We start from the raw sequence: 13,378 nt of genomic DNA, 5'->3' as shown, positions 1-13,378 counted from the left end.
AGTAGAACGTACGTACAGTACATAATGACAAATGAGATGGGATAGAGCAATTAAGTGATGAGGAGAGCCGTCAGCTCTGGGACTGCTGGATATGGAGGCCGAGGAACACCGAGGATGAAATGGAAAGATTATATACAAAGTGACATGAGAGAGGAGGGAATGGATGGCAACACATGATCGACAGGTATTAGACTCGAGTAAATTAGAAGCGTCATTAGAAACAGCGTCTCCATGGGCTAATTTAAAACTGACGCTGAATATATATGTATGTGGTTCTGTTTAATAGAAACGGACAGAACTAGACATGAGTGTTATGTTCTGAGCTTTCCGACTTGAGGTGAGTGGAATAGGCGGAAATAAGCGGATAAATATATGCTGTGTGGTGCTGTGGTGGGGTAGCTTACTCCAGATTTGATCAGCTGATGAATGAGAGTGCCCTTGGTGCCTGTGGTGGTAGTTGGTGACTCTGGACTCTGGAATAGACGGGCAGTAGGCAGGTGTGGTGGTCATAGATGGTTGTGGAATGTACGGGTAGTTGACAGATGTGTGTTAGTGGTTGGTGGTTGGTGGCTATAGATTAGAAGAGCAATAGGCAGATGTTTGGACGTGGCTGGTAGATGAATGGAGAAATGCTTTTGAGGAGTTTGTTTTGAGTAAGGATTATTCATATCATAATGTTTCCTGCAGTAAATTTATATATTGAAATAAGGGTTTTCAATTAAGATATAGGTTAGATTTATATTCATTCATTTCATCGCTGGTTTCTTTGTATTACGGAGAAAAAGGTAAACACAGTCTGCCTGGAAATTAGTAGGTCAAGGTTATTTCCTCACTACAGAAGACTTTATAGTTAATTTTTGCGTTCACCCTTATTTTTCCCATTACTAATACAGGAGTTGTCCATTATACTCAGTCTTCCTTTCCTTTCACTGATATATTCTAGCAGTGGCTATGTTTGTATGTTATGACCAATGATTTTCAAGAGGGAAGTTTAAAGTCACTTCTCCAGTTTTAGATAGTCCTTTTTACCACTTTTCCTGCGCGGGTTGACACCTCAGCATTTTATTTATTTATTTATTTATTTTATTTATTTATTTATTTATTTTTTTTTTTTTAAACCCGTGGTCAATAGCCCTTTTACATGAAGATATAAATTGCCCCCAGAATTTCTGCCTACTTTAACTTCACTCCTGCCTTCCCTTGTGGACCAATTGCCATCAAGTTACTTCCCCTGTCGACAGTTTTCTTCCCCCCTGAGAGATTCCTCCCTGTGGATGTTTTGCTCCTAACTTTTTAGAGGAGAATATTGACCCTTTAACAGATTCCTCTATAGATATGTGCCTTTGATATTTTTTACCAAGCATTATCATTATGTAAAAAACATCTTATAAAGAAAGACTGTGGACACTAAATTTACCAGTTCTGGCATGTAGAAGATCTTGAGGTGACCTAATTGAGATATACAAGATTTTTTGTGGAAAATATGAAAGTGAATGCACCAAGGACTATTCAAGACGTGTGAAGACACAATCACTCAGGGGAGTTTGAAGAAGTTATTCAAGTCCACAGCCCAGCTTAACACCAAAAGTTTTCTTTCTCCCACCAAGTGGTAAACAGTTGGAACGATCTTCCAGAGTGGGTTGTGGGCGTTGACTCCGTAGCAGTGTTCAAATCTAAATTATATGAATATTGAACTAATCAAAAACAAAAATATAACCTTCGTGCCCAAATATCCATCACACACAGCCAAGAAAGCAGCAGTATTGAGGAGACCCTTCAGGGGCTCTTCCAGGAGACTGTCCGTATAAGTAACAGACCTGAATCACTGCCATGGACTTAGGGTCGATTAAGTTAGGTTTGGTTAGTTTTTATGTATTTATTTATTATAATTATTAGATATTAGTAGTAATCATAGTAGTAGTAGTAGTAATAGTAGTACTTTAACATATATAGGAAGGACATTGGCCTCAGAGAAAAATGAAAAAAAAAAAAAATTGGGGACTGCCACTGAGATGGCAGTGCCCAATTAAAGTAAAAAACATTCATAAAAAATTAAAAGAATAAGCATCTTGAAATTTCCCTTTCTGAAAGAGTTCAAGTCATGGGAAGGAGGAAATACAGAAGCAGGAAGGGAGTTCCAGAGTTTATCTGAGCAATGGATGAATGATTGAAAATACTTGTTAATTCTTGTGTTAGAGAAGTGAACAGAACAGGGGTGAGAGAAGGAAGAAAGCCTTGTGCAACAAGGTCTTGAGAGGAAGGGAGGAATGCAATTAGTAAGATCAGAAGAACAGATGGCATGAAAATTTCCAAGAGAGGAAAGTATCTTACATTTATTTCACTTTGGAACCATCAGTGAGTCTTCATATGTTTTATTCATTGTTCATTCAGTTCCTTTTCAGCAAACTGCCCTTATGGTCTTCCTAACTACATGCCTTCCTTCTTTCCACAGCCTCACCACACAAGACTATTCATTTATTTGTTTATTTATTTATTTATATATTTATTTATTTATTTGTTTATTTATTTATTTATTTATTTATTTATTTATTTATTTATTTATTTATTTATTATATAAGATGAGTGCTGGCCTAAAAAAGACTCTGTAATTTTCCCAGTTGTCAAACCATACAGCCCAAAAGGAAATCCCGAATTACACAGAGAAAAACTCTTGTGAGTGAATCCACAGGAGAGGAGAAAGACATTATATTATATTACATTGCAGCTAATCTTGCCATTGTTGCCAGTGCAGCATCCCATATTGAAGAGCATGGCTGAATCACCTGAGAGGAGGAATGAATTACCAATTGCAATGCTGCAAAGGTTAACTGTGAACAGAGTGACTGCTGCACAGTGGTCCTGAAATGGTCTTGCTTGGCTGGGTGTTTGGTGGTCTCAGTAACAAATACTCTGCTAACATTTACTGTGAAGCCAAAAAGATGTACGTTACCTGGACCAAGTCTTGAAAGGCAAATAAAAGGTTGTTCATTGGCTGGGGTTTGCATCCTGGTGCACCATATTCAGGGCAATATAGGTCACACTGGAATCAAGTCCAGCTTGTCATTCTTCTGTCTCAAAACATATAGTTTATTTTGGTTAAGACAGTTTTCTGGCTTGTCACACTAATGACTAGATTATGTCTCTCAAACTTGTAATTGAAACATCTCCTTCAGAAGACACAAGTAACTAACAGGGCACCACAGTCCTGCTCAGCTCTGTGTTGCACACCAGCATGACAAACCAGCAGCATTTCCTTGAAGACACTTATGTAGATATTGGTGCTGAGCTGCCAGGCAAGTAAAGGCTTGTGAAATGGCTGGGATTTAGCTATAGTACAGTGAGCTCAAGACGGAGGCATTGCCAGTTGAGTCACAGTAGATGGGAAATCCAGAAGCCAGACTATATTTGGAGATTAAGACCTTTTGAGAGTTGCAGGTGAAAACCTTTGAGTTCTTTAGTTTGTAGTACATGACACATATCTCTTTTTTCTGAGATTATGTAATCTTTGAAATGATGTAATACTTATAAAGACTGTGTACTGAGTCAATTAGTTAGGACAAATTTATAGATCAGGATGACAGTTGGAAGTAGGTAGATGTGTTTTATATAAGGAAATGCATGTGTAGACATGATGGCTTCTTGGATCTTCCCTTATTTTTATATGTTCATGTGTCTGTAGTTTAATAATGTGTAGTGAATCTGTTAAATGATAGTGTACATAGCATGATGTGTCAAACCCCTTTCAGGCGAGAAGAGCTGCTGCCTAAGTGAGGACATGGCTGTGGTGTTGTCCCTGGAGTGTGGTGCTGTCATAGACCATGAGGCATGGATGCTCCAGCTTCTTGACCAACACAACTTTTACCACCACCAAAAAAGGGCTTTAAATTTCCAAGGCCTTTTTGACATCAGGACCCCGTTTCTTATGGTAATTGATGCCTGTGTGTGTACATGTGACAGTCCAAGGTACTGCTATTTTCTTGTCTATCCAGCATGATGTCTGTTCCATGCTACTCCCACAAAACTTTTATACCTATTTACATAGTTTTAGGCTGAATTGAATATTCCTTCAACTAATACTCTCTAGTAAACTCTGGAAATCTTCACTGCATCTTTTTTCCTGCCTTTGACTTAAACAGTTTCAGGATTTTATCCTCAGGTTTAGACTTTACTCTATGATGACTGGTGCCTTCAGTGGGTCATTTTTGGTTTTATAATCTTTTTGTTACTGTATGCCAGAGCTTCCCTGCAATGTGTCTACTTAATGCTACTTTTACATAATTTTTGATACTCAGTTTTTAATACTTGCTGAGATTGTCTTTACCAAACTAGTTTTTTGAGGGAGTAGAAAATAGTTCAGCATTTTTTTTTTTTTTTGGTCTATTTTTTCTCTTTTTTTCATGTTATTGGTCATGTGAAGGCATGTCAGGGGCATTATAACTCTGTGTGTATTGTGAGTGAAGCAATGAAAACTTAATTCCATATTGTGAAACATTTCAACAAGTATGTGATTCTATTACCCTGTGTGTCATTCACCAAATTGTTTCAGGATGGTCAGGCACAGAAAATTGCAGAGAGACTTGAAGGAAAGAGAGAAGAAACATTAGAACCAAAGAGAAAGAAGAAGAAGAAAGGTGAGTATACGATAGTATTTCACTGATATATAAACAGCAGTAAAAAATATCTTCCATGGTAACTAATACCCATTATACCACGTAGTTTTTTAATATATTTACCATTCATACTTCATTATCTTGCTCATGCTTATTTTCCATCATGTGCATATTCTGCATCCACCAGAAACTCCCTACAGGAAATGGAACTATTGTTGAATGACCCAGTGGTCCATTCCAAACAAGCAGAGAAACAAAAAGAATATGAATTTTGACATAACTCAGTGTGAGAATGTGGAAAGTTACCATTACTCTCTTATGAGGATTGGTAAGGCCCACCAAGCATTATCTCAATTGTGGTGGTCACTTTGGTCTGACTAGTGACATGCCCTACCAGGATTCAGTCCTCGGCGCATCAAAGCCCAGTATTGATCATTTCATTACACGGAATGTTTTATTGAAGAGGGGAATAGTACATTAAGTTAATATGATGAACTGCACATTAACACTATGTATGACTTTCCTAAAAACTGATGTCATATTTATACAGGAATACATTCTCAAAGACTTTTCTGGTGAAGGAAAGACAGCTTGATATTGAGCACTTCCAGCAAGCATGAGAGTAGATGAGGTGCTCATACAGCAAAGCTGTACATTTGTTCAAGCACTAATGAATGATTGAATACATGTGGAGTGAAGAAGGATGTTTATTGCGAATTTGGGCAGGTTTCATAGATAATTGGTGAATTTGCATGGTACAGTAGTTAACACTCTTGAGGGACTAGAGTAGATGTGGGCAAACTACAGCATGCGGCTGCCAAAGGAATTCATGCGGCGAGACTAATGTTAGTAAATTTGAAAGAAAAAGTTAATAAACAATGCCATATAATTTTGTAGGTGTTTCATTTTGTTCCTGCTGGTGTTCATGTGTGGCAGAGTAGCCTTTTCTTGAAGAGTCTTTTATTTTATTTATTATTTTTTTTTTAATTATTATTATTTTTTTATATATTTATTTATTTATTTTGATATAGTATGCAGCCCTATAAGATTGTGTTTCTTCTTAATGTGGCCTTATTTGGCCACATTGCCCACTCCTGGACTAGAGGGTTGTGATGTCTTGAAAAAATATGATAGATGGAGAGAAAGTATGAAAGGCGGAGTCTTAGGAATAGTATAGATAAAAGGAGTGATGATGAAAGGCACTGAGCAGTGTAGTCACTGTGTGGGGTAAAGGCACTGTGTTAGGCAGCTTACAGGATGTAGGAGGAATGTGGCTGTTGGTGTCATGTGAGGGTTAAGTGTTTTGAAACCTCAAAAGAGTTCAAGTGATAGGAAGATGGAAATACCGAAGCAAGCAAGGAGTTCCAGAGTTTACAGGAAGAAGGGATGAATAATTGAGAACACTGGTTAACTCTTGCATTTGAGAACCACACAAAATAGAGGTTGAAAAAATAAAAAATAAAAATTTATCAATTTTTTTTTTTTTTTTTTTTTTTTTTTTTTTCCATTATAACAAAATGGTGCTATGGTGTAACGAGTTTGAAATCTTACTCCTGAGAGATTTTTATGTACATATAACTGTAATACTAAAAATAATTGATCCTATGTTATGTAAATTTGGTGTGCATTCCAGAATTGACTTCAAAGACCAGCCCTCAGAAGGATGCCGAGACGAACCACATCCTTGACACACTCTCTGCTCTCCAGTCAACTTCAGAATTCAAAGCAGCATTTACTTACACTCCCACACCTAGTGATTATAGAATGAATAACATCAAAGTTAGAAATTTAAGAACACAGTAAGAAATAAATAAGATTCTTGTTTTTGTCTCGTATATTTCTCTCTCTCTCTCTCTCTCTCTCTCTCTCTCTCTCTCTCTCTCTCTCTCTCTCTCTCTCTCTCTCTCTCTCAGGTCATGATAGCATTGAATAAACATGGATTTTATGCTTCCTGTCAAGTGAAAGCAATGTTAACAGGTCCGTTCATGCAGCTTGTCTCCTCTTGACTCTTACAACTTTGCTCCTCCTTTCTTAGTAGTGAGAACACTGAAAATAAAGGGTACCTGCTTTAACACAGTAAAAAAAAATAATAAGTAAGGTTAACATGAGTATTTTTTATTACAGCTTGTGTTTCTTGAATGATTTACAACTTTCCTCATCCTTTTTTAGCAATGAAAAGACTGAAAATAGTAATGATAGAGATGGAAAAGTACTTCCGGTGACAGTAAGAGAGAGAGATTAAGGTTTATGCAGCTTTGTCCTCTTAACTCTGACAATTTTTCTCATCCTCTCTTAGCAATGAAAATACTATGAAAAAATTGCTTGTATGGTCACACAGTGAAGAATTAGAGAATATAAGGACAAGTTCTTTCATTGTTTAAAACAGTTTGTAGTTTGTAGAATAGGCAAAAAGTCATATGTTATATTTGATAGATATAGAAAATTGTCTTGAACTTTGAGAATCAGAGGGAAGATTAGTCAAGCCTAGCAGTACAGAAGAGAACAGATTAACTAGATAGGTTAACTTTATATAAATTTCTGTATGTCTGGCACTTTTCAATTTGTGAACACCATCTCTCATTTTCTTTTCACTCACAGTTGTTTGAGGCAAATGAATTTAGACTCCTATGTTCCTTCCTACTTTCTATATTCCTAATTTTTTATTTCAAAGCTGGATGCTGCATTCATCTGCACAACAACTTGACTTGCTGTCTTGCTCACACTCTTAAATCTTCTGAGTTTTCCATCATCTGGCATCAACTCACAAGTCTATCTAACTAAATTTACCTGTGCCATCTACCTCTCCTTTAACTCCTCTGACTATAAGAAATTCTTTGATTGTTTAATTTCAAAAGTGGAGCACATTCTGTCTCTATTATTTTGGAGAGATCTCCATCCCTGGAGATTTCAATCTTCACCAGCTTTGGCCCTCTTCTCCCTTCACTGACTATCTGTTTAACTTTGTGTTTAACTTTGCTATCCTCCATGACCTAAAGCAACTGGTGCAACACCCTACTTGTATACCGTCTCGTAGATACACCCAACATTTTTTTTTACCTTTTTCACTTATATCCTCAGAACGCTTATGGACTTGATATGGTACCTCCTATTGTTCTCAGAAATTGTATTTCCATCATGCTTGCACCTTGCCTAGCTAAACTCTTTCAATTATATTATGTCTATTAACTTGTACTTTTCCCTCTTGCTGGAAGTTTTCCTACATTCACCTTGTTCCTAAAAAGTGTGACCTTTCTAATCCCTCAAACTACCACCGTATTGTTTTAATTTCTTGTTTATATAAAGTTTTTTAATCTATTCTCAGTAAGAAGATTCTAAAACATATATCACTTCACTATCTCCTATCTGATTGCCAGTATGGCTTTTGCCTGGTGATCTTCTGGCTTTCCTTTCTGATTTCTGATCATCCTCTTTAGAGAGTTTGGTGAAACTTTGCCTTAGGCATATCAAAACCTTTCATAGAGTCTGGCATAAAGCTTTGATCTCAAAACTATCCTCCTACAGTTTCTAGCCTTCTCTTTACAACTTTATTTCAAGTTTCCCCTTAAACTGTTCTAATTCTGATGTGGTAGACAACCACCATTCTTCTCAGGGTTGAGTTCTGTCATACATTCTCTTCCTATTATTCATTAACAATCTTTTTAACCAAACTTCTTGCCCTATCCACTCTTATGCTGATGATACCACCCTACACCTTTCCACTTTCTTTCAGATATGAAAGAAGAAAGTAACAGATCATGCAGGGATGCCACAGAATGCCTGACTTCTGATCTCTCTTAAATTTTTGCTTGGTTTAGACCAAATTTAGTATTATTCAATTCCTCAAGAACTCAACACCTCCATCTATTAACTTAATACAACCTTCCAGACAACTAGCCCCTTATCTTCAATAACATTTTTTTTTTCTTCTTTTTGAAGACGGGAAGCTAGCCAAGGGCAACAAAAAGTATAACAAAAAAGGCGTTCTTAATTGTCAGTTCCCTAAAAGGTTAGTAGGGTTAGCCAAAAGTCTGAGACTAATGTCTTGAAACCTTCCTCTTAAAAGAAGTCAAGTTGTAGGAAGATGGAAATACAAAAGCAGGCAGGGAGTTCCAGAGTTTACCAAGAAAGGTATGAATGACTGATTGTACTATATTTTTTTTATAGTTAACTCTTGCATTAGAGAGTTGGACAGAATATGGGTCAGAGAAAGAAGAAAGGCTTGTGTAGTGAGGCCACAGGAGGGGAGGCATGCTGTTAGCAAGATCAGTAGAGCATTTAGCATGAAAATAGAAATAAAAGATAGCAGGGGATGCAACATTTCAGTGGTAAGAAAGAGACTAAAAACAGTCAGTCAGAGGAGGGGAGCTGATGAAACAAATAGCTTTTAATTCCACCCTATTTAATAAAACTGTGAGTGGATTCCCCCAAACTTGTGAAGAGTACTACTCCATACAAGGACGGATAAGGTCCTTGTTTTGAGTTTGCAGTTGGAGGTGCAAGAAAAACTGGCAGGGACGCCTCTGAACACCTAACTTCATAGAAGCTGTTTTAGCAAGAGATGAGATGTGAAGTTTCCAGTTTAGATTATGGGTAAAGGAAAGAGGTGGTAGAGCAGTGGATAAGGTGGCGAGCCTGGGATCTGGCAGACGTCTACGCTTAGGTTCGAATCCCACCATGTATCACCTTGATACTTTGCCATTTGTCAAATGGTTTAAAGCTACCTACATGTCACCATGCTACGAGTACTGAGGCTCTAGGTGGTTACACCAAAGATGTGCTTGGGTGGTGATATGGGCCCTAATATGGGTACCACTATGAATAGAATTGCCTGCACCACTAATAGGTGGAAGCTTAACAGCGCTTCCAATATTCTTCAAGTTACCCACAGGTGCTATAGGCTAGAAAAAAAAAAATGATATTCAGTGTAGAAGATGGGGACAGTTGAATGTCATTGAAGAATAGGGGATAGATGTCTGGAAGATTGTGTCAAGTTCATAGATGTAGAAATTGAGTTTTGAAGCACTGAACACTACTAAGTTTTCTCTGCCTGAATTAGAAATCTTACAAAGATGAGAAGTCAGGCATTCTGTGGCATCCCTGTTTGATTTCTTGACTTCCTGAGGGGTTGGTCATCTCTGAAAAGATGTGGAAAAGCATGGGATGGTATCATCCAGACAACTATCCCCTCTTCTTCAATGACACTCAACTGTCTTCCTCTTCCACAATGAATATCCTCGGTCTGTCCTTTGCTCATAATCTTAACTGGAAACTTCACATCTCATCTCTTGCTAAAACAGCTTCTATGAAGTTAGGTGTTCTGAGGCGTCTCCGCCAGTTTTTCTCGCCCCTCCAACTGCTTACTCTGTATAAGGGCCTTATCCGTCCCTGTATGGAGTACTCTTCGCATGTTTGGGGGGGTTCCAGTCACACAGCTTTGCTTGATAGGGTGGAATCGAAAGCTCTTCGTCTCATCAACTCCCTCCTCTGACTAACTGTCTTCAGTCTCTTTCTCACCGCCGAAATGTTGCATCCCTTTCTATATTTTATCGCTATTTTCATGGTAACTGTTCTACTGATCTTGCTAACTGCATGCCTCCTCCTCCTGCGGCCACGCTGCACAAGGCTTTCTTCTTCCTCTCATCCCTATTCTGTCCAACTCTCTAATGTAAGAGTTAACCAGTACGCTCAATCATTCATCCCTTTCACTGGTAAACTCTGGAACTCCCTCCCTGCATCTATATTTCCAAATTCCTACAACTTGTCTTCTTTTAAGAGGGAGGTATCGAGGCATTTGCTCCCCTAATTTTGGCTGACGGCTTTGGCACTTTTTGTACTCTTTGGAGAGCCAGCGCTCAAGTGGGCTTTTTTCTAACTTTCTTTTTTTGCCCTTGGCTGGCCCTCTTCCCTACGTTAAAAAAAAAAAAAAAAAAAGTAAGAAGTTTGGTTTAGGAGATCATTAATGAATAATAGAAGAGAGTGGGTGACAACACAAAACCTTGAGGAACACCACTGTTAATAGATTTAGAAGAGCAGTGGCTGTCTACCACGGCTGCAATAGAATGGTCAGAAAGGAAACTTAAGATAAAGTTACAGATAAAAGGATAGAAACTGTAGGAGAGTAGCTATGAAATCAGAGCTTTGTGCCAAACTCTATCAAAAGCTTTTGGTATGTCTAGCACAACAGCAAAGTCTCACCAAAATCTTTAAAAGATGATGACCAAGACTTAGTAAAAAAAGCCAGAAGATCACCAGTAGAGCAGCCTTGATGGAAGTCATACTGACAATCAGATAGAAGATTGTGAAGTGACATGTTTAAGAATCTTCCTTTTGACGATAAATTAATAAATTTTCGACAATCAAGAGATTAAAGTTATAGGGCGGTAGTTTGAGGGATTAGAATGGTCATCCTTTTTAGGAACAGGGTCAATGTAGGCAAGATTCTAGTAAGAAGGAAAGATAGAAGTCGATAGACATAGTTGAAAGAGTTTGGCCAGGCAAGGTGCAAGCACGGAAGCACAGTTTTTGAGAACAATAGGAGGGACCCCATCAGTTCTATGAGCCTTCTGAGGGTTTAGGCCAGCAAGGACATGGAAAATATGATTATGAAGAATCTTAATTGAAGGCATGAAATAGTTCCCATCTTCATTCTATATTTGTAATCTAAACTGGAAACTTCACATCTCATTTCCAGCTAAAACAGCTTTTATGACTTTAGGCATTCTGAGTCATCTCTGTGTGTTTTTCTCATCCCTTCAGCATTCCTCTTCCCTGACTAACTTTTTCCAGCCTCTTTCTCACTACCACACTTTTGTATGTCTTGCTGTCTTCTACTGCTATTTCCATACCAGTTGCTCTTCTGATCTTGCAAACTGCATGCCTTCCCTCCTCCTGTGGCCTCGCTGCACAAGACTTTCTTCTTCCTCTAACCCCTATTCTCTCCATCTCTCTAATGCAATTGTTTACCTGTAATGATTCATACCTTTCCTTAGTAAACTGTAACTCCTTGCCTGCTTCTGTATTTCCACCTTCCTATGACTTAAATTCTTTCAAGAGGGAGGTTTCAGACGCTTGTCCTCTGGTTTGGCTAATGCTTTTGACTCTGTGTGGAGACCAGAACTGCAGTGGGCCTTTTTTATTGAAATTTTTTGTTTCCTTTGCTAGTAGTGTCCCTGCTACATTGAAAAAAAAAAATGTAAATCCTGATTTGTCTGTATTCCAATTTTTCTGTGTCCTGATTTGTCTGTTTGTGTATTTAATGTTGGTTGGGAGTGAAATGATCTCCTTATTGCAGACTCATGGAGGCATCCAATGTGACACTGGCAAGGTTGGATGGAGCCACTGGGGATGGTGGATTTAGTACAAAAGTGGTGTGTGGTGCGAAGTACATCCTGCCTCCCCACACACGCTACATATGTGATGACGTTGCCAACATTCTCAGTCACACCTCAGGCAAGAGGTTTGATCTTGTGGTGATGGATCCACCGTGGCACAACAAGCATGTGAGGAGGAAAAAATCTGTTCATGGAAGCCAACAAGGGTAAGTATGAGCAAAGAATTATTCTTTGAAATTGGAACTGTAAGACAAAAGTGTTCCTGGTATTATCTGAGAGGGAAGTCAAGCTAGTACATATATTATTGTGTTATGTCTGTCATACTGGTAGTGAAAGGGCAAGGGTATGCTACGAGAACTTACTGTAGATGTATGTGGCTGCCAGTAGTATGCTGAAGGGTATAGTAAGCTGGTTCACAAGAGACTTTTCCACTCACAGATGGCAGGGCTAAGAATGTGAATGATGTGAGTGTGAGTGTGTGATTATTTGTCTGGCCTACCACAGGGAATTCCCAGCTTGGTATAAAGGTAAACATTTCTGTTTGTCTCTGTTTGTCTGCTTATCCATCTATATATATCTATCCATTATCTGTCTGCCATTCTGTTTGTTGTCTGCTTATCTGTTTGTGTTTCTCTGTTTATTTGTCTTTAGTCTGTTCTATTTATTTGCCTGCATCAGTTTCTCTTCCTTCATCCTTGTTGTAAGTCAAGAAAGAGCCACAAGTTGTAACATCACTTTATTTGCTGAGATTGTGTTTCAACCTGCAAGTCAAGAACAATAACAGTATCTGATCCCAAAGTTAGCTTATTACTCCCACACATAAACCACCACCACAGTGAATCACTATACCCAGACTCCAATGCACCCTGGATGCTATAACATAGACAACCAACACACAACACAATTACACCTTGTAAATTAAAGATACTTAAAGCCCCATCTTATTTGCATAAGTTTCCTCGTGTTGTCACAAAATTACAAACTTAAAACCTAAACCACCATGTCACAATAACATGAATATCACAATATTATACACAATAACCTGAATGCCCATAACACACATTGGTGGCCTCATCAACATATGTCTTGCCCCATGGTGGTCCACTCTCACTGCAGTCTGGCAGTCTTGAGTAGTCAATGGCCACACAGCTTGGCCTCAGCTCTGCAAGCTGGAGGTGTAATACTGTATTGTAGATTCAGAGACAATACTAAACAAACATATGACAGGTTCAAAACTAATTATAATCACAAGCACAGTTTTAACCAAATCACAATCACCAATTGATATCTTACAATTTTACTGCATAATTCTAGTCTGGAATCACATAACAAATATACTGTAATTACATAAAACACATACCACAATAGGAGGTAAATGCAGGCACTGACATCATCCCATGAAGATCCCAGCAGGATCACCTCACCCCTAAGCAGTTC

General features: G+C 38.2%; 1 protein-coding gene across 8 annotated transcripts in view; it reads left to right on the top strand.

Moving 5' to 3' along the window:
* The window catches only part of LOC123515520 (DNA N6-methyl methyltransferase-like), a 63,269-nt gene that overhangs the window by 43,151 nt on the left and 6,740 nt on the right, over nucleotides 1-13,378 (top strand). For 4 of the 8 annotated variants that reach the window (XM_045274213.1, XM_045274214.1, XM_045274210.1 and 1 more), the window contains 4 exons: nucleotides 3,747-3,925; nucleotides 4,547-4,631; nucleotides 6,244-6,409; nucleotides 11,902-12,147. In XM_045274213.1, the coding sequence (XP_045130148.1) occupies nucleotides 3,776-3,925; nucleotides 4,547-4,631; nucleotides 6,244-6,409; nucleotides 11,902-12,147 (647 nt within the window). In that variant the 5' untranslated portion in view covers nucleotides 3,747-3,775. The other 4 variants (XM_045274212.1, XM_045274211.1, XM_045274216.1 and 1 more) reach the window with 4 other exon arrangements.

This window comes from Portunus trituberculatus, chromosome 39 (assembly GCF_017591435.1).
Source record: "Portunus trituberculatus isolate SZX2019 chromosome 39, ASM1759143v1, whole genome shotgun sequence".
Classification (NCBI taxonomy): domain Eukaryota; kingdom Metazoa; phylum Arthropoda; class Malacostraca; order Decapoda; family Portunidae; genus Portunus; species Portunus trituberculatus.
This window is presented reverse-complemented; position numbering and strand designations above follow the sequence as displayed.